General features: G+C 45.2%; 1 protein-coding gene across 3 annotated transcripts in view; it reads left to right on the plus strand.

Moving 5' to 3' along the window:
• Positions 1-18,682, plus strand: part of ugt8 (UDP glycosyltransferase 8) — a 335,492-nt gene that overhangs the window by 20,664 nt on the left and 296,146 nt on the right. The window contains exon 2 of one of the 3 annotated variants that reach the window (XM_038791888.1): positions 2,894-3,009. The exons of the other annotated variants lie outside the window; for them this stretch is intronic. Coding sequence (XP_038647816.1) covers positions 2,955-3,009 — 55 coding nt within the window. The 5' untranslated portion in view covers positions 2,894-2,954. The remainder of the gene's footprint in view (positions 1-2,893; positions 3,010-18,682) is intronic. 3 annotated transcript variants of the gene reach the window in all.

Raw genomic sequence — 18,682 nt, forward strand, 5'->3', positions numbered from 1 at the left:
GGAGATCCTTAGTGGAGTGGAGGACTATTGTTATTGTATCGGAATAAACCTTGTTGTTTAATTTCTGCCTTTGTCTCTGTTCTGCTTATCGCGGATTCAACACTAAACGGTTCTCCAGGTCGTTTATTTTAGCCTTCAGACTTTAGTTGATCTCGATTACTGATGCCAGGTAAGCTTCTCAGGATGTGATCTGGTCACTATGGTCCGATAGAGCTTGTTCAGTGCCCTTACCGTGGCACCATTTGCTTCAATGAGCCTCATCCAAGGATTTTTAAAATTCTGCCACTAAACTTTGGAAATGCTTTTCCAATTCCACCGCCACCATACGGCCGATATTGGCCATCAGTGGTGTGATTGGTAGTTGTGGTGAATGTATTGCTGTAACAATTCACCATGTGCTTATCTGTATTACGCTGTTGCCCATGTGGGCACCACCTATGGATCATTGTATGGTATTACCTGTAATGTAGCATGTTGGGGCCTGTATGGGCTGCGCTCCTGGCTCCACCCCTTGAGGGAGACATAAAGAGCAGTCGCCCTGTAGGCTGCTCACACTACAGATCAGTTGCAGGCAGTTCTAATTGATTAAAGCCACAGTTTACTTCTACTCCTGGTTTTGTGTGAATTGATGGTTGCAACAGTAGTGAAGGAGGAGAGCCTGCTCCCGCCATCTTTCTTAGTGCCGAGACCGACGACGCCTTCGAGTCCGATGAGTGATTACGATCTGAATCATGCTTGCTTTTTTTGGGCATTTTTCTAAGGAGCCTTGGTGAGTTCCTGCAATGCAAGGCTCTTCCAACGTCGAGTTGAGTTATAAAGTGTTCTAATTGTCCATCGCGCTTCGGAAAAAGGTATTTTTAATGGAGAGCTTCCACGCGTGGGCTATCTCCCCCCCCCCCCCCCCCCCCCCCCCACACGTGAACTACCCCCCTCCACCCCGCATACGTCACAAGAAGCCAAATGTTTTGCATTTTTGAATGTCAGAATGTCTAACCACCAGTGTGAGAACCGAAAAGCATGAAGCATAAAACAGTGAAAACATTGCGCAGCAGTAATGAAAAGATGTTTCACTTGAACAAATACTCCATTTTAAAGAAATTCACTAAAATTGTGCCTTGAGTTGATTGGTTCTGCTCAAAAGTTTCTGGACAGCTGGTTTCCAAACAATATATTTTTGGACTGGACATATTTCATTGTACTGAATTTGGATCAGGAAGAGATTGGGCTTGATTTTGATGCCCTCCACAACCAGATAGTCAGCTCGCACACCATCTGGGCTCACAACGCAGATCCACTGTGGTAAGATGATTTTTTTCTCAATCAGCTGGCCAATCGTGCATTTATTGCATATTCTTCATTACCGTTGAGAAGGTGCTGGTTAGCTGCTGCCTTGGACTGCTGCAGTCCATGTGGTTTCGGTTCATCAACAATGCTATTAGGGAGGGAATTCTGGATTTTCATCTGGTGACATTGAAGGAACGGCAATATACTTTCAAGTCAGGATTATATGGGACCTTCGGCTGTAGTGTTCCCATGCATCTGCTGCTGTTGCCCTTCTAGATGGTAACTGTGTACCATCTACAAAATGCATTGCAGGAACTCACCAAGGCTCCTTAGGCAGCACCTTCCAAACCCATGACCACTACCATCCCGAAAGATAAGGGCAGCAGATAATGGAAACGCCACCACCTTGAGGTTCCCCTCCAAGTCACTCACTACCCTGACTTGGAAATATATTGCTGTTCCTTCACTGACGCTGGGTCAAAATCCTGGAGCAACTTCCCTAACAGCACTGTGGGTGTATCTGCACCACATGGACTGCAATGGTTCATGAAGTCAGCACACTTCCACCTTCTCGAGAGCAATTAGGGATGGACAACAAATACTGGGCTAGCCAACGAAGCCCACATCCCGTAAAAATGAATTTAAAAAAAAAAAGGGTTTCGAAAGGGCATTTTGGCCTTTATTGCAATGGTGTTGGAGTTTAGAAATAGGGAGGTTTTGTAATTGTACAAGGTGTCGGTGAGTCCCCACCTGGAATACTGTCAGTTTTGGTTCTCTTCCCTAAATAATAATCTGTATTAGTGTCACAAATAGGCTTGCATTAATGCTGCAATGAAGTTACTGTGAAAAGCCCCTAGTCGCCACATTCCAGCACCTGTTTGAGTATACTGAGGGACAATTCTGAATGTCCAATTCCCGCACAAGCAAGCTTTTCAGGACTTGTGGGAGGCAGTCCAAAGGCGATTCACCAGGCTAATTCTTGCGATGAGAGAGTCGTCCTATCAAGAGAGACTAAATAATCTGGGTCTGTGTTCCTTGGAGTTTAGCAGAGTGAGGGGTGACCTTATTCAAACAGAGTCAGCCACCTTACTGTGATTCTGGAGTCACATGTAGGCCAGACCAGATAAGGGTGGCAGATTTTGTTCCCTAAAAGCTATTTACAAATCACATGGGTCTTTATAACTCTCTGATATTTTCATGCTTACCCTTAAGGGGACTATCTTTATATTCCAGGTTTATTAATTGAATTATAATTCCACTGCCATGGTGAGATTTGAGCCCATGCCACAGAGCATTAACTTAAGCCTCTGGATCACTAGTCTCGTGATGTTACCTCTGCAGAAATTTCAACAATTTTGCCATCTTCCTGCTGAACATGAAGGAAAAGTTTTTGCCTCTTTGTTGCCTTTGTCAAACTGCAGACCTTTGTTGAACATAAGGCTTTGACAAAGAGTCATCGGACTCGAACCGTTAGCTCTTTTCTCCCTACAGATGCTGCCAGAGTTGCTGAGATTTTCCAGCATTTTCCCTTTCGTTTCAGATTCCAGCATCCGCAGTAATTTGCTTTTATTATTTGCTGAACATAATCTGTCCCGAATCTGTGTTTCAGAAATTGAAAATCCACAGTTGCCACTATCTTTAGTCCAGCAGCTGGAAGAAAGAATCTGTGAATGAAGGAGACCTCTATGTTGCCTTCATTCATCTTTTCAAGACATGTTAGCGCAGGTGAGCTATTTAAGCTGCTGAAGAAAATAGTCTGCCTGCTGAAGCTGTTCGGTGTGATTTATTTTTCCATGACAATGTAATAGGTTAGATCACCTATGATGGAATAGCATTGCAACCCTTTGAGACCTGCTGGGTTCAAACAGAATCGCATTCTCATGCTGACACTCTTTGGCATTTTTTTCTCTTTGATATCATATCATCTATAGAAGGGTGTCCACTTCCATACCAGAACTGACAGTGCCCACCTGAGATCCTAGCCAAAAGTGCAGAGTCCTCAGTTACTCAACACCAGTGAAGTTCATACCGAGGAACACATTCTGGTCGAATGTCTTGAAGAGTTTCGTTTGACTGCTTATGTCATGGCCCAGAATGTTGCCATAATGTCATCTCAGAATTGGCAATGGTTAGTACTATGGCTTCACAGTGCCAGGGTCCCAGGTTCGATTCCCGCTTGGGTCACTGCCGATGCAAAGTCTGCACTTTCCCTTCGTGTCTGCGTGGGTTTCCTCCAGGTGCTCCGATTTGTTGCTCGTTATGCTCTCCTTAATTTGCTCTGTTTTAATTACGTTTGCTCAAGAGTCGCTAGGTAGCCTTTTGATACCGCCACGAGGTTCAAAACCGAATACTGATCAAACACTCGATACACCAGTTAGTAAGTTTGAAATCAATGCACATTTATTTACACACACAGTCAATTATACTCATGCACAAACTCTACTCACTAAACTACAACTACTACTAAAAGCCTATACTTAGCTTTTGGTGCCCACTCAGTCAGAGGAACAATGGCCGTTGTCCAATTCTGAGGCTGCTGGCTTCAAACTGGTATAGAATAGTAGCTAGGAGCGCCTATCTCGTATCGTAGCGTGCATTGACCTTAGACTTAGTTGGCTGGTGCTTAGTGGGTCTCTCATCGCTGAGAGCCAAGGCGAAGATGAAGAAGCAGCACGGTAGCATTGTGGATAGCACAATCGCTTCACAGCTCCAGGGTCCCAGGTTCGATTCTGGCTTGGGTCACTGTCTGTGCGGAGTCTGCACATCCTCCCCGTGTGTGTGTGGGTTTCCTCCGGGTACTCTGGTTTCCTCCCACAGTCCAAAGATGTGCAGGTTAAGTGGATTGGCCATGATAAATTGCCCTTAGTGTCCAAAATTGCCCTTAATGTTGGGTGGGGTTACTGGGTTATGGGGATAGGGAGGGGAATTGTTGACCTTGGGTAGGGTGCAGACTCGATGGGCTGAATGGCCTCCTTCACTGTAAATTCTATGAAAGAAGAGAGTGATCTGTCTTTGGGGACTCCTCTTTATACCCCAAAGGGGCTTCACGCTCTTTTGGGCTGTTCCTGAACTTGGCCCCAATTAATTGGACCATGTCCTAATCATTTGTATTGATTTCTCCAATAAAGAGGTCGTTGCTTGATCACTGGGCGGTCCTAGGTGACCGTTGGCCTGCCTTTGATTTCATCTCCACTGGCGCCAGGGAGTCTGCCCTGGTACCGATTGCTTAAATGTTTCTCTTTTGTTCCTGGAGATAGCTTATTACTATGCTAATGGCTTGTAGTCTCGGTTTTGTCTGGGAGCTGCAAACTCCAATCCACAGGCAAACCTTGCACCTGCTTGTTTTCTTAGCACTGTCCAATTTTCGCTTTACTCTTTGCAAGTGTCCATTTTGAAATCTGGACGTAGCCACCCCAGGTGGCTACAGGTTTCTTCCCACAGACCAAAGATGTGCAGGTTCGGTGGATCGGTCATGCTAAATTGCCCTCATGTAGGATGGGGTTGCTGGGTTACGGGGATGTAGTGGAGGTGTGGGCTTAAGTGGGGTGCTCTTTCCAAGAGCCGGTGCAGACACAATGTGCCGAATGGCCTCCTTCTGCACTGTAAATTCTATGACAATGATGCTGGAGGTTATTAGCTTCACACATCCAGGTTTTGCAATCACCAGCAATCCGTCACTTGATGCTGAAATCAACACAGATGTAAGAACTGCAGCTGTTGTTTAAGCTGAGTAACGTGTGGCACAATAGCAACTGGACTGAGAACAAAAAACTGCATGGCTATCCAAGCCTGCATCCTCATTGTACTTCCCTACAGTAGTGAGACCTAGACAACACCTGCTAAGCAGGAGCCGAGGCTCAATAATTTTGTCCTTTGCTGTTTCTGATCTATCCTTGGCATTACTTAGTAGTGCCAGGTCATCAATTATGATTCTGGAGCATTTCACATGCTATGGCAGCATGGTGGCACAGTAGTTAGCACTCCTGCCTCACGGCTGCAGGGATCCCGGTTCAATTCCAGCCTTGAGTGACTGTGTGGAGTTTTCACTTTCTCCCCGTGTCTGCGTGGGTTTCCTCCCACAGCCCAAAGATGTTCGGGTTAGGTAAATTGGCCATGAAAAATTGTCCCTTAGTATCCAAAGGTTGGGTGAGGTGACGTGGTAGGGCGGGAGAGTGGACCTGGATATGGTTTTCATTTGGAGGGTCGGTGCAGTGGGCCAAATGGCCTCCTTCTGCACTGTAAAGATTCTGTTTCCATCCGCAGATCCTCATTAAGCCAGCAAAGTCTGTGCTTGGTGAACTGGCCAATGGGTTCACGACTTGCTGGACATCTATACATTGCTACGAGGGCACCGATAGGCAAGATATGAAGATGGTGAACATTGGTGTGGGTAATTGGGTGACAGTTGTGGACCTGGGAAGGGCATTGTAAAAGTTGAGCAGAAATTAAAAACTTAACTAACTTGAGAAGAGAGCCCCCAAAAAGTAGCCAGCAAATCCTGTACTTAGCCCACTGTCTTCATATGCAGCAGAGTCCACTATGCCAGAGTTGAGCCTCACCAAGCAATGTTTAATGCAGAGTTGAAGACAAAGTAATGTACCATTATCTTACGGGGATGAAAGACTTAAGAGAATCAAATGCAGTTCTTTATTCCATGTAATAGTCAAGTTTAATATAAATTTGCTGTTCAAGGGCAATGAGTAAGCTTGCAAGTGAACCATGCAAGGATCTTCCATAATCCTGCACCCTGCCTTAGTTCTGACAAAGTTGGGCGAGAGAAGAAAAATCAAGGAAACCGATGCTGAACTAAATTGAGTATGCTGGATTTATTGTGGTGTGGGTAGTTTGAAAGCGTGCAGATTGGCATGCAGATTGTATGTGTAGACAAAGCATGTATAGTCTATATACTGAAATCTGCTGCCCACACTACTATGCTGTTGAGGTCTTTGTCCATGCCCACACTTCCAAATGTTGGACCAGCCTTTATTGAATTTCTTTTGCAATTTGGTATTTTCTTTGTACATTATAATAGGATGATATTTAACCAATTATAGTACAAATTATCAAAAGGATTGAATCACAGAATGAGGTGGTGCTTTGATACACGCTCTGTGAGATACTTGTGGTTGAATAGTTTGACTGATATGAGCTTGCAGAGTCCGGACAATATTGAAATATTGAGGCCTTAACAAAATCTGTAGTGCATTTCCTTCAATTTATTAAAATCTCAGTCTGTGAATTTGAATCTTTTACGAACTACGTTTACCCAGTTGGCGTTTGTAACTGCAGCCACGTATTGTTGCCGCTTCATCTCTGACTCCTCTGTGACATTTAATAGTCAGCCATGTATTGAATCCCCAGGTTCTATCCTTGCAAAGCTTCTATAATTGTGTTCCGTTTTATTGACATGAAAGCCATGGAGTATGGAATCAGCTTTCATTTATATGTTGACTATACCGAGATTTACAGCTTGATTAGCACTCACTCGAACTATATGAACTGTTCAACAATATCTTGTTTGTAATATGCATTAGTTAGAATGTCTTGCAATGCAACACTGGCATGTTTGACCCAATGCTGTTTAGTTCTCACTGTTCAGTAGCCTGCAATCTCATTCATTTCCCTGTCTGTGTATATGTTGTCAATTTCAATGACATTAGAACAGTACAGCACAGAACAGGCCCTTTGGCCCTCGATGTTGTGCCGAGCAATGATCACCCTACTCAAACTCACGTATCCACCCTATACCCGTAACCCAACAACTCCTCCCTTAACCTTACTTTTTAGGACACTACGGGCAATTTAGCATGGCCAATCCACCTAACCCGCACATCTTTGGACTGTGGGAGGAAACTGGAGCACCCGGAGGAAACCCACGCACACACGGGGAGGACGTGCAGACTCCGCACAGACAGTGACCCAGCCGGGAACCGAATCTGGGACCCTGGAGCTGTGAAGCATTTATGCTAACCACTATGCTACCGTGACATTGTGTCCAACCTTAGTATCAGAGCTACAAATTCCACAGCCAGGTCATCATCACTAACGTTTGCTTTCAACTTGGAAACATCACTTGTCTGTGTCATTTTTTGGGGGATTATTTTTATTACTTATCAATGTCTTTGGCCACCCTATCTGATTTGTCCATCTTTGAACTCTACTTTCTCAATGGCTCATTGAGAGATTGAGCAGTTTTGGCCTAGTGTCATGTGAGAGTACCTTTAAGAAATGCGTGTTTTTTTAGCAAATAACTGTCGTGCGTGTACGTTTAAGAAATGGGTATTTCTTACTGCAGTGATGTCAGAGTGGGTGGAGCTGGGCTGTCTGTCTGCTTTACTTTCATTTTTGAGCAGGCTGCTACAGAGTGAGGTTTTAGTTTTATTTTCAGAGAAGAGCTGCAATGAAAGCCAGCAGATGTGCATGGATCTCTCAACAAGCTAAAGGGTGTTCATTTGGGTGATTTCAAAGGGATAACTGCTCTCATTAGAGACTTTATACCTGATCTGTGTTAAAAGGGTATTTTGTCTTCTGGATGTTGTTTGGGAATTTATTAAAGATTTCTTAGTGTTGTATTCTTTGGGGGTTGTATTTGAACTGATGGTTGCTAAGATGTTCACTATGTTTTAAAAAGGTGAACTTGAGTTCATAGAATAAACCTTATTTTGCTTCAAAAAATACTTTTTGATTTCTGCTGTACCACACCTGTCGAATGGGCCGTGATCTCCCCATACCACAATGTAGTAAAAGTTGTGGGTCAGGTGAACTCCATGATACTATGGGGTTCTCTGAACCTTGGCCCATAACACTAGAAACTCAAGTTTAGAAGAATGGAGGGCAGCATGGTGGCCTAGTGGTTAGCACAGCTGCCTCATGGCGCTGAGGTCCCAGGTTCGATCCCGGCTCTGGGTCACTGTCCGTGTGGAGTTTGCACATTCTCCCCGTGTCTGCGTTGGTTTCGCCCCCACAACCCAAAAATGTGCAGAGTAGGGGGAATGGCCACACTCAATTGCCCCTTAATTTGAAAAAATGATTGGGTAATCTAAAATTCAAAAAAAAAAAGTTTACAAGAATGGGAGGAGATATAATTGAGGCATAAAAGATCACAATGATACAGTGCAGAAGAGGCCCTTCGGTCTGTTGAATCTGCACCGAAGCATGAAAACAACTGACTTGTCTACCTAATCCCATTTTCCAGCACTTGACCCATAGCCTTTAATGTTATTATGTGCAAGTGCTCATCCATGTACTTTTTAAAGGATGTGAGGCAACCCACCTCGAGCACCCTCTCAGGCAGTGCATTCCAGACTGTCACCACACTCTAACTTTAAAAAAAAAAAGTTTTTCCTCAAATCCCCCTTAAATCTCCTACCCCTCACCTTGAACTTGTGTCCCCTTGTATCTGACCCTCAACTAAAGGAAGCAGCTGCACCCTATCCATCCTGCCCATGCCCCTCTTAATATTGTACACCTCGATCAGGTCGCCCCTTGGTCTTCTCGACTCCAGCAAAAGCAACCTCATCCGATCCAACCTCTCTTCATAACTTAAATATTCCATCCCAGGCAACATCCTGGTGAATCACCTCTGCACCCCCTCCAGTGCAAACACATCCTTCTTGCAATGTGGCGACCAGAATTGCGCACACCACTCCTGCTGTGGCATCACCAAAGTTCTATAGAGTTCCAACATGACCTCCCTGCCTTTGTAATAGATAGATAAAGGCAAGTGTTCCATAAGCCTTTTTCAATCTGCCCTTCTGCTTTCGGAGATCTATGGACAAACACTCCCAATGCCCCTTTGTTCCTAAGAACTTCCCAGTGTCAGGCCATTCATTGAATACTTCCATGTTGCATTACTCCTTCCAAAGTGACACTTTTCAGGGTTAAATTCTATCTGCCACTTTTAGGCCCTTTTGAGCATCTGTATCTTTCTGTAACCCAAAACACTCAACTTCACTATTAACCACCCTGCCAATCTTTGTGTCATGTGCAAACTTGATCCTGCCCCCTCCCCCCCACATAGTCATCTATATCATTTATATAAATGACAAACAATAGGGGACACTGTGGTATGCTACTGGATAGCAGTAACCATCTGTCCGACAGCTAAGCCAATTTTGAATCCCCCTTATCAAGTTATCCTGTGACACATGCATAGAACATAGAACATTACAGCGCAGTACAGGCCCTTCGGCCCGCGATGTTGCACCGTCCTGTTAAACCCTTCTAAAGACCCTCTACACTATTCCCTTATCGTCCATATGCCTATCCAATGACCATTTGAATGCGTTTAGTGTTGACGAGTCCACTACTGTTGCAGGCAGGGCATTCAACGCCCTTACTACTCTCTGAGTACAGAACCTACCTCTGACATCTGTGCTATATCTATCTCCCCTCAATTTAAAGCTATGTCCCCTCGTGCTGGACATCACCATCCGAGGAAAAGGCTCTTGATGTCCACCCTATCTAATCCTCTGATCATCTTGTATGCCTCAATTAAGTCCCCTCTTAACCTCCTTCTCTCTAACGAAAACAGCCTCAAGTCCTTCAGCCTTTCCTCATATGATCTTCCCTCCATACCAGGCAACATTCTTGTAAATCGCCTCTGTACCCTTTCCAATGCTTACACATCCTTCCATTAATGTGGCGACCAGAACTGCACACAATACTCCAAATACGGCCGCACCTGAGTTTTGTACAACTGCAACATGACCTCGTGGCTCCGAAACTCAATTCCTCTACCAATAAAAGCTAACACACCGTACGCCTTCTTAACAACCCTCTCAACCTGGTGGCAACTTTCAGGGATCTATGGACATGGACACCGAGATCTCTCTGCTCGTCCACACTACCAAGAATCTTACCATTAGCCCAGTACTCTGCCTTTCTGTTATTCCTTCCAAAATGAATCACCTCACACTTTTCTGCATTAAACTCCATTTGCCACCTGTCAGCCCAGCTCTGCAGCTTATCTATGTCCCTCTGTAACTTGTAATATCCTTCTTTATAAGTCTCCCATGTGGGACCTTGTCAGAAGCTTTGCTGAAATCCATGTAAACTACATGAACTGCACTACCCTCATCTATACACCTGGTCATGCTCAAAAAATTCAATCAAATTTGTTCAGCATGCCCTTTCTCTGACAAAGCGGTACTGACTAAATTTTGCCTCTCCAAGAAAGAGATTCTCTTCTTCGGAATTTTTTCCAATAGTTTTCCTACCACTAACGTGAAACGCACGGGTCTGTCTTATCTCCACAACCTTTCTAAAATAGTGGGACCACATTAGCTGTTCTCCAGTCCTCTGGAACCTCTCCCATGGCCAGAGGGGAATTAAAAATTTGGGTCAGAGCCCCTCCAATCTCCTCCCTCGACTCCCTGGGACACAATTCGTCAAGATGTTAAAAAGTACTGGGGCAGCACGGTGGCACAGTGGTTAGCATTGCTGCCTATGGCGCTGAGGACCCGGGTTCGAATCCCGGCCCTGGGTCACTGTCCGTGTGGAGTTTGCACATTCTCCCCGTGTCTGCATGGGTTTCACCCCCACAACCCAAAAGATGTGCAGGATAGGTAGATCATACATACATAGATGATTTGGAGTTGGGGACCAAGGGCAATGTGTCCAAGTTTGCAGATGACACTAAGCTGAGTGGTAAAGCGAAAAGTGCAGAGGATACTGGAAGTCTGCAGAGGGATTTGGATAGGTTAAGTGAATGGGCTAGTGTCTGGCAGATGGAATACAATGTTGACAAATGTGAGGTTATCCATTTTGGTAGGAATAACAGCAAACGGGATTATTATTTAAACGATAAAATATTAAAACATGCCGCTGTGCAGAGAGACCTGGGTGTGCTAGTGCATGAGTCACTGAAAGTTGGTTTACAGGTGCAACAGGTGATTAAGAAGGCAAATGGAATGTTGTCCTTCATTGCTAGAGGGATGGAGTTTAAGAGGTTATGTTGCAATTGTATAAGGTGTTAGTGAGGCCACACCTGGAGTATTGTGTTCAGTTTTGGTCTCCTTCCTTGAGAAAGGACACACTGGCACTGGAGGGTGTGCAGAGGAGATTCACTAGGTTAATCCCAGAGCTGAAGGGGTTGGATTATGAGGAGAGGTTGAGTAGACTGGGACTGTACTCGTTGGAATTTAGAAGGATGAGGGGGGATCTTATAGAAACATTTAAAATTATGAAGGGAATAGATAGGATAGATGCGGGCAGGTTGTTTCCACTGGCGGGTGAAAGCAGAACTAGGGGACATAGCCTCAAAATAAGGGGAAGTAGATTTAGGACTGAGTTTAGGAGGAACTTCTTCACCCAAAGGGTTGTGAATCTATGGAATTCCTTGCCCAGTGAAGCAGTTGAGGCTCCTTCATTACATGTTTTTAAGGTAAAGATAGATAGTTTCTTTGAAGAATAAAGGGATTAAGGGTTATGGTGTTCGGGCCGGAAAGTGGAGCTGAGTCCACAAAAGATAAGCCATGATCTCATTGAATGGCGGAGCAGGCTCGAGGGGCCAGATGGCCTACTCCTGCTCCGAGTTCTTATGTTCTTATGTTCTTATTGGCCACTCTAAATTGCCCCTTAATTGCAAAAAATAATTGGGTGCTCTAAATTTATTTAAAAAAAAACACAAAAAAACAAAAAGAAGTATTGACGAAGCAGATGTAGAGCGCATGCATCCTCTTGTGGGGCAATCTAGAACAAGAGGTCATAGACTTAGAATGAGGGGTGCAGATTTAAAACTAAGGAGAAATTAATTCTCTCAAAAGGGTCAATCGAAGATTCAATACGCTAGAATGCTGGGACATTGCAGATCTATTTTTGGGACATTGGAACCGGTTCTGGGGGCGGTGGGATCATTGCAAATCAGATGGTCTACACCTGGGCAGGACTGGAACCAATGTCCTAGGGGGTGTTTTTGCGAGCACTGTTGGGGAGGTTATAAACTAATGTGGCAGGGGGATGAGAAACTGATTAGGAAGTTAGAGTTCAGTAAAGAGGCAGCAACTAAAGCCAGTAAGGTATTAGATAATAAACTCATTGTGATTAAGGGGAAGAGTAGACAGGGAAGATATGATGATCACAAAGGGGCAGATGGTCTGAGGTGCATTTGTTTTAATGCGAGAAGTGTAGCAGGTAAGGCAGATGAACTTAGGGCTTGGATTAGTACCTGTGAATATGATGTTATTTCTGTCACTGAGACTTGGTTGAGGGAAAGGCAAGATAGGCAACTGAATATCCCAGGGTATAGATGCTTCAGGAGAGATAGAGAGGGAGGTAAAAGGGGTGGAGGAGTTGCATTACTGGTCAGAGATGATGTCACAGCTGTGATTAAGGAGGGCACAATGGATGATTCGAGCAATGAGTCAATATGGATAGAGATAAGAAATAGGAAGGGTGCAGTAACCTTGTTGGGACTTTAGTACAGGCCTCCCAAAAGTGAGCGTGAAGTAGAGGTACAGGTATGTAGACAGATTATAGAAAAATGTAGGAGCGATAGTGTGGTCGCGATGGGAAATTTTAACTTCCCCAACATTGAATGGGACTCGTGTAGTGTTGGAGGCATAGATGGAGCAGAATTTGTAAGGAGCATCCAGGAGAGTTTTTTTAGAGCAGGATGTAAATAGTCCAACTCTGGAGGGGCCATATTGGATCTGGTATTGGGGAATGATGCCGGCCAGGTGGTTGAAGTTTCAATCGGTGATTACTTTGGGAATAGTGATCACAATTCCGTAAGTTTTAGAATACTCATGGACAAACATAGAACATAGAACACTACAGCGCAGTACGGGCCCTTCGGCCCTCGATGTTGCGCCGACCTGTGAAACCATCTGAAGCCTATCTGACCTACACTATTCCATTTTCATCCATATGTCTATCCAGTGACCACTTAAATGCCCTTAAAGTTGGCGAGTCTACTACTGTTGCAGGCAGGGCGTTCCACACCCCTACTACTCTCTGAGTAAAGAAACTGCCTCTGACATCTGTCCTATATCTCTCACCCCTCAATTTAAAGCTATGTCCCCTCGTGTTGGTCATCACCATCCGAGGAAAAAGACTCTCACTGTCCACCCTATCTAACCCTCTGACTATCTTATATGTCTCTATTAAGTCACCTCTCAGCCTTCTCCTCTCTAACGAAAACAACCTCAATTCCCTGAGCCTTTCCTCGTAAGACCTTCCCTCCATACCAGGCAACATCCTAGTAAATCTCCTCTGAACCCTTTCCAAAGCTTCCACATCCTTCCTATAATGTGGTGACCAGAACTGCACGCAGTACTCCAGGTGTGGCCGCACCAGAGTTATGTACAGCTGCAGCATGACCCTGTGGTTCCGAAACTCAATCCCCCTGCTTATAAAGGCTAGCACACCATATGCCTTCTTAACAGCCCTATTAACCTGGGTGGCAACTTTCAAGGATTTATGTACCTGGATGCCGAGATCTCTCTGTTCATCTACACTACCAAGAATCTTGCCATTAGCCCAGTACTCTGCATTCCTGTTACTCCTTCCAAAGTGAACCACCTCACACTTTTCCGCATTAAACTCCATCTGCCACCTCTCAGCCCAGCTCTGCAGCTTATCTATGTCCCTCTGTATCCTATAACATCCTTCAGCACTATCCACAACTCCACCGACCTTCGTGTCATCTGCTAATTTACTAACCCATCCTTCTACACCCTCTTCCAGGTCATTTATAAAAATTACAAACAGCAGTGGCCCCAAAACAGATCCTTGCGGTACACCACTAGTAACTGAACTCCAGGATGAACATTTGCCATCAACCACCACCCTCTGTCTTCTTTCAGCTAGCCAATTACTGATCCAAACCGCTAAATCACCTTCAATTCCATACTTCCTTATTTTCTGCAATAGCCTACCGTGGGGAACCTTATCAAACGCCTTACTGAAATCCATATACACCACATCAACAGCTTTAGCCTGATCCACCTGTTTGGTCACCTTCTCAAAAAACTCAATAAGGTTTGTGAGACATGACCTACCCTTCACAAAACCGTGTTGAGTATCGCTAATCAACTTGTTCTTTTCAAGATGATTATAAACCCTATCTCTTATAACCTTTTCCAACATTTTACCCACAACCGAAGTAAGGCTCACAGGTCTATAATTACCAGGGTTGTCTCTACTCCCCTTCTTGAACAAGGGGACAACATTTGCTATCCTCCAGTCTTCCGGCACTATTCCTGTCGACAAAGACGACATAAATATCAAGGACAAAGGCTCTGCAATCTCCTCCCTGGCTTCCCAGAGAATCCTAGGATAAATCCCATCTGGCCCAGGGGACTTATCTATTTTGACATTTTCTAAAATTGCTAACACCTCCTCCTTTTGAACCTCAATTCCATCTAGCCTGGTCGACTGAACCTGAGTGTTCTCCTCGACAACATTGTCTTTCTCCAGTGTAAACACTGATGAAAAATATCCATTTAATGCTTCCCCTATCTCCTCTGATTCCACACACAACTTTCCACTACTATCCTTGATTGGCCCTAATCTTACTCGAGTCATTCTTTTGTTCCTGATATACCTATAGAAAGCCTTAGGGTTTTCCTTGATCCTATCCGCCAACGACTTTTCGTGTCCTCTCCTCGCTCTTCTTAACTCTCCCTTTAGGTCCTTCCTGGCTAACTTGTAACTCTCAAGTGCCCTAACTGAGCCTTCATGTCTCATCCCAACATAAGCCTTCTTCTTCCTCTTGACAAGTGCTTCAACTTCCTTAGTAAACCACGGCTCCCTTGCTCGACAACTTCCTCCCTGCCTGACAGGTACATACTTATCAAGGACACGCAGTAGCTGTTCCTTGAAAAAGCTCCACATTTCGATTGTACCCATCCCCTGCAGTTTCCTTCCCCATCCTATACCTCTTAAATCTTGCCGAATAGCATCATAATTGCCTTTCCCCCAGCTATAATTCTTGCCTTGCGGTATATACCTATCCCTGCCCATTGCTAAAGTAAACATAACCGAGTTGTGATCACTATCACCAAAGTGCTCACCTGCATCTAAATCTAACACCTGGCCGGGTTCATTACCCAGTACCAAATCCAATGTGGCCTCGCCCCTTGTTGGTCTGTCTACATACTGTGTCAGAAAACCCTCCTGCACACACTGCACAAAAACTGACCCATCTATAGTACTCGAACTATAGTATTTCCAGTCAATATTTGGAAAGTTAAAGTCCCCCATAACAACTACCCTGTTACTCTCGCTCCTGTCAAGAATCATCTTTGCAATCCTTTCCTCGACATCTCTGGGACTATTCGGAGGTCTATAGACAACTCCCAACAGGGTGACCTCTCCTCTACTGTTCCTAACCTCGGCCCATACTGCCTCAGTAGACGAATCCTCAAGCCTCCTTTCTACCGCCGTAATACTTTCCTTGATTAACAATGCCACACCCCCCCCTCTTTTACCATCTTCTCTGTTCTTACAGAAACATCTAAATCCTGGAACCTGCAACAACCATTCCTGTCCCTGCTCTACCCATGTCTCCGAAATCGCCACAACATCGAGATCCCAGGTACCAACCCATGCTGCAAGCTCACCCACCTTATTCCGGATGCTCCTGGCGTTGAAGTAGACACACTTCAAACCAGCGTCCTGCTTGCCGGTGCCCTCTTTCGAACTTTTAACCCTATCCCTGACCTCACTACTCTCAACATCCTGTACACTGGGACTACAATTTAGGTTCCCATCCCCCTGCTGAATTAGTTTAAACCCCCCCGAAGAGCACTAGCAAATCTCCCCCCCAGGATATTGGTACCCCTCTGGTTCAGGTGAAGACCATCCTGTTTGTAGAGGTCCCACCTACCCCAGAATGAGCCCCAATTATCCAGGAAACCAAAACCCTCCCTCCTGCACCATCCCTGTAGCCACGTGTTCAACTCCTCTCTCTCCTTATTTCTCACTTCGCTAGCACGTGGCACGGGTAACAACCCAGAGATAACAACTCTGTTTGTTCTAGCTCTCAGCTTCCACCCTAGCTCCCTGAATTTCTGTCTCAAATCCCCATCTCTCTTCCTACCTATGTCGTTGGTACCTATGTGGACCACGACTTGGGGCTGCTCCCCCTCCCCCTTAAGGATCCCAAAAACACGATCAGAGACATCACGAACCCTGGCACCTGGGAGGCAACATACCAACCGTGAGTCTCTTTCGTTCCCACAGAACCTCCTGTCTGTTCCTCTAACTATGGAGTCCCCAATGACAAGTGCTCTGTTCCTCTTCTCCCTTCCCGTCTGAGCAACAGGGACAGACTCTGTGCCAGAGACCTGCGCCCTATTGCTTACCCCTGGTAAGTCGTCCCCCGCAACAGTATCCAAAACGGTATACTTGTTATAGAGGGGAACGACCACAGGGGATCCCTGCACTGCCTGCCGGTTCCCTCTCCCTCCCCTGACGGTAACCCATCTACTTTCTTCTTTTACCTGAGGTGTGACTACCTCCCTATAACTCCTCTCAATAACCTCCTCCGCCTCCCGAATGATCCGAAGTTCATCCAGCTCCAGCTCCAGGTCCCTAATGCGGCTCTCGAGGAGCTGGAGTTGGGTGCACTTCCCGCAGATGTAGTCAGAAGGGATACTAGAGGTGACCCTTTCCTCCCACATTCTGCAGGAGGAACATTCAACTGCCCTAGCCTCCATTCCTACTGGACAAACTTCCCAACAACTGAAAAACAAAAGAAATAAATAAAAAGCTTGTTAGTTTAGCAATCCAACGGACAGAGCCTTTTTTTTTGGTTAGAGGAGGAGGATGGGTGGGAGACAAAGACGAGAGTGATCCTAAAGGAAGAGTACGAAACTGGGGAAAAGCCAAGTATAACAAAATTTGGCAGGACCTAGGAAATGTGCATTTGGAGCAGCTGTTTAAGGGTAAATCCACATTTGAAATGTGGGAGTCTTTTAAGCAAAGGTTGATTAGAGTGCAGGACAGGCATGTCCCTGTGAAAACGAGGGATAGAAATGGCAAGATTAGGGAACAACGGATGACTGGTGGAATTGTAAGACTAGCTATGATTAAAAAAGAAGCATACATAAGATCTTGGCGACTTAAAACTGATGAAGCTTTGGAGGAATATCTGGAAAGTAGGACAAATCTCAAACGCGCAATAAAGAGGGCTAAAAGGGGTCATGAAATATCTTTGGCTAACAGGGTTAAGGAAAATCCCAAAGCCTTTTATTCGTATATGGGTAACGAGAGAAAGGATTGGCCCACTCAATGACAAAAGAGGGAATTTATGCGTGGAGTCAGAGGGAATGGGTGAGATTCTTAATGGGTACTTTGCATCGGTATTCACCAAGGAGAGGGACATGATGGATGTTGAGGGTAGGGATGGATGTTTAAATACTCTAGGTCACGTTGGAATAAGGAACGGGGAGGTTTTGGGTATTCTAAAAGGCATTAAGGTGGACAAGACCCCAGGACTGGATGGGATCTATCCCAGGTTACTGAGGGAAGTGAGGGACGAAATAGGTGGTGCCTTAACAGATATCTTTGCAGCATCCTTGAGCACAGGTGAGGTCCCGGAGGACTGGAGAATTGCTAATGTTGTCCCTTTGTTTAAGAAGGGTAGCAGGGATAATCCAGGGAATTATAGACCTGTGAGCTTGACGTCAGTGGGAGGCAAACTGTTGGAGAAGCTGCTGAAGGATAGGATGTATTCATATTTGGAAGAAAATAGACTTATCATTGATAGGCAGCATGGTTTTGTGCAGGGAAGGTCATGTCTTACTAACCTAATAGAATTCTTTGAGGAAGTGACAAAGTTAATTGATGAGGGAAGGGCTGTAGATGTCATATACATGGACTTCAGTCAGGTGTTTGATAAAGTTTCCCATGGCAGGTTGATGGAAAATTGACGTTGCGTGGGGTTCAGGGTGTACTAGCTAGATGGATAAAGAACTGGCTGGGCAACAGGAGACAGAGTAGCGGTGGTACGGGGTGTCTCAAAATGGAGAAGGGTGACGAGTGGTGTTCCACAGGGATCCGTGCTCGGACCACTGTTGTTTGTGATCTACATAAATGATCTGGACGAAGGTATAGGTAGTCTGATGAGCAAGTTTGCAGATGATAAGATTGGTGGAGTTGCAGATAGCGAGGAGGACAGCCAGAGAATACAGCAAAATTAGATAGATTGGAGAGTTGGGCAGAGAAATTGCAGATGGAGTTCAATCCAGGCACATGCGAGGTGATGCATTTCGGAAGATCTAATTCAAGAGCGGACTATACGGTCAATGGAAGAGTCCTGGGGAAAATTGATGTACGGATAGATCTGGGAGTTGAGGTCCATTGTACCCTGAAGGTGGCAATGCAGGTCAATAGAGTGGTCAAGAAGGCATATAGCATGCTTGCCTTCATCGGACGGGGTATTGAGTACAAG

Source organism: Scyliorhinus canicula, chromosome 3, assembly GCF_902713615.1.
Source record: "Scyliorhinus canicula chromosome 3, sScyCan1.1, whole genome shotgun sequence".
NCBI classification, from domain to species: Eukaryota; Metazoa; Chordata; class Chondrichthyes; order Carcharhiniformes; family Scyliorhinidae; genus Scyliorhinus; species Scyliorhinus canicula.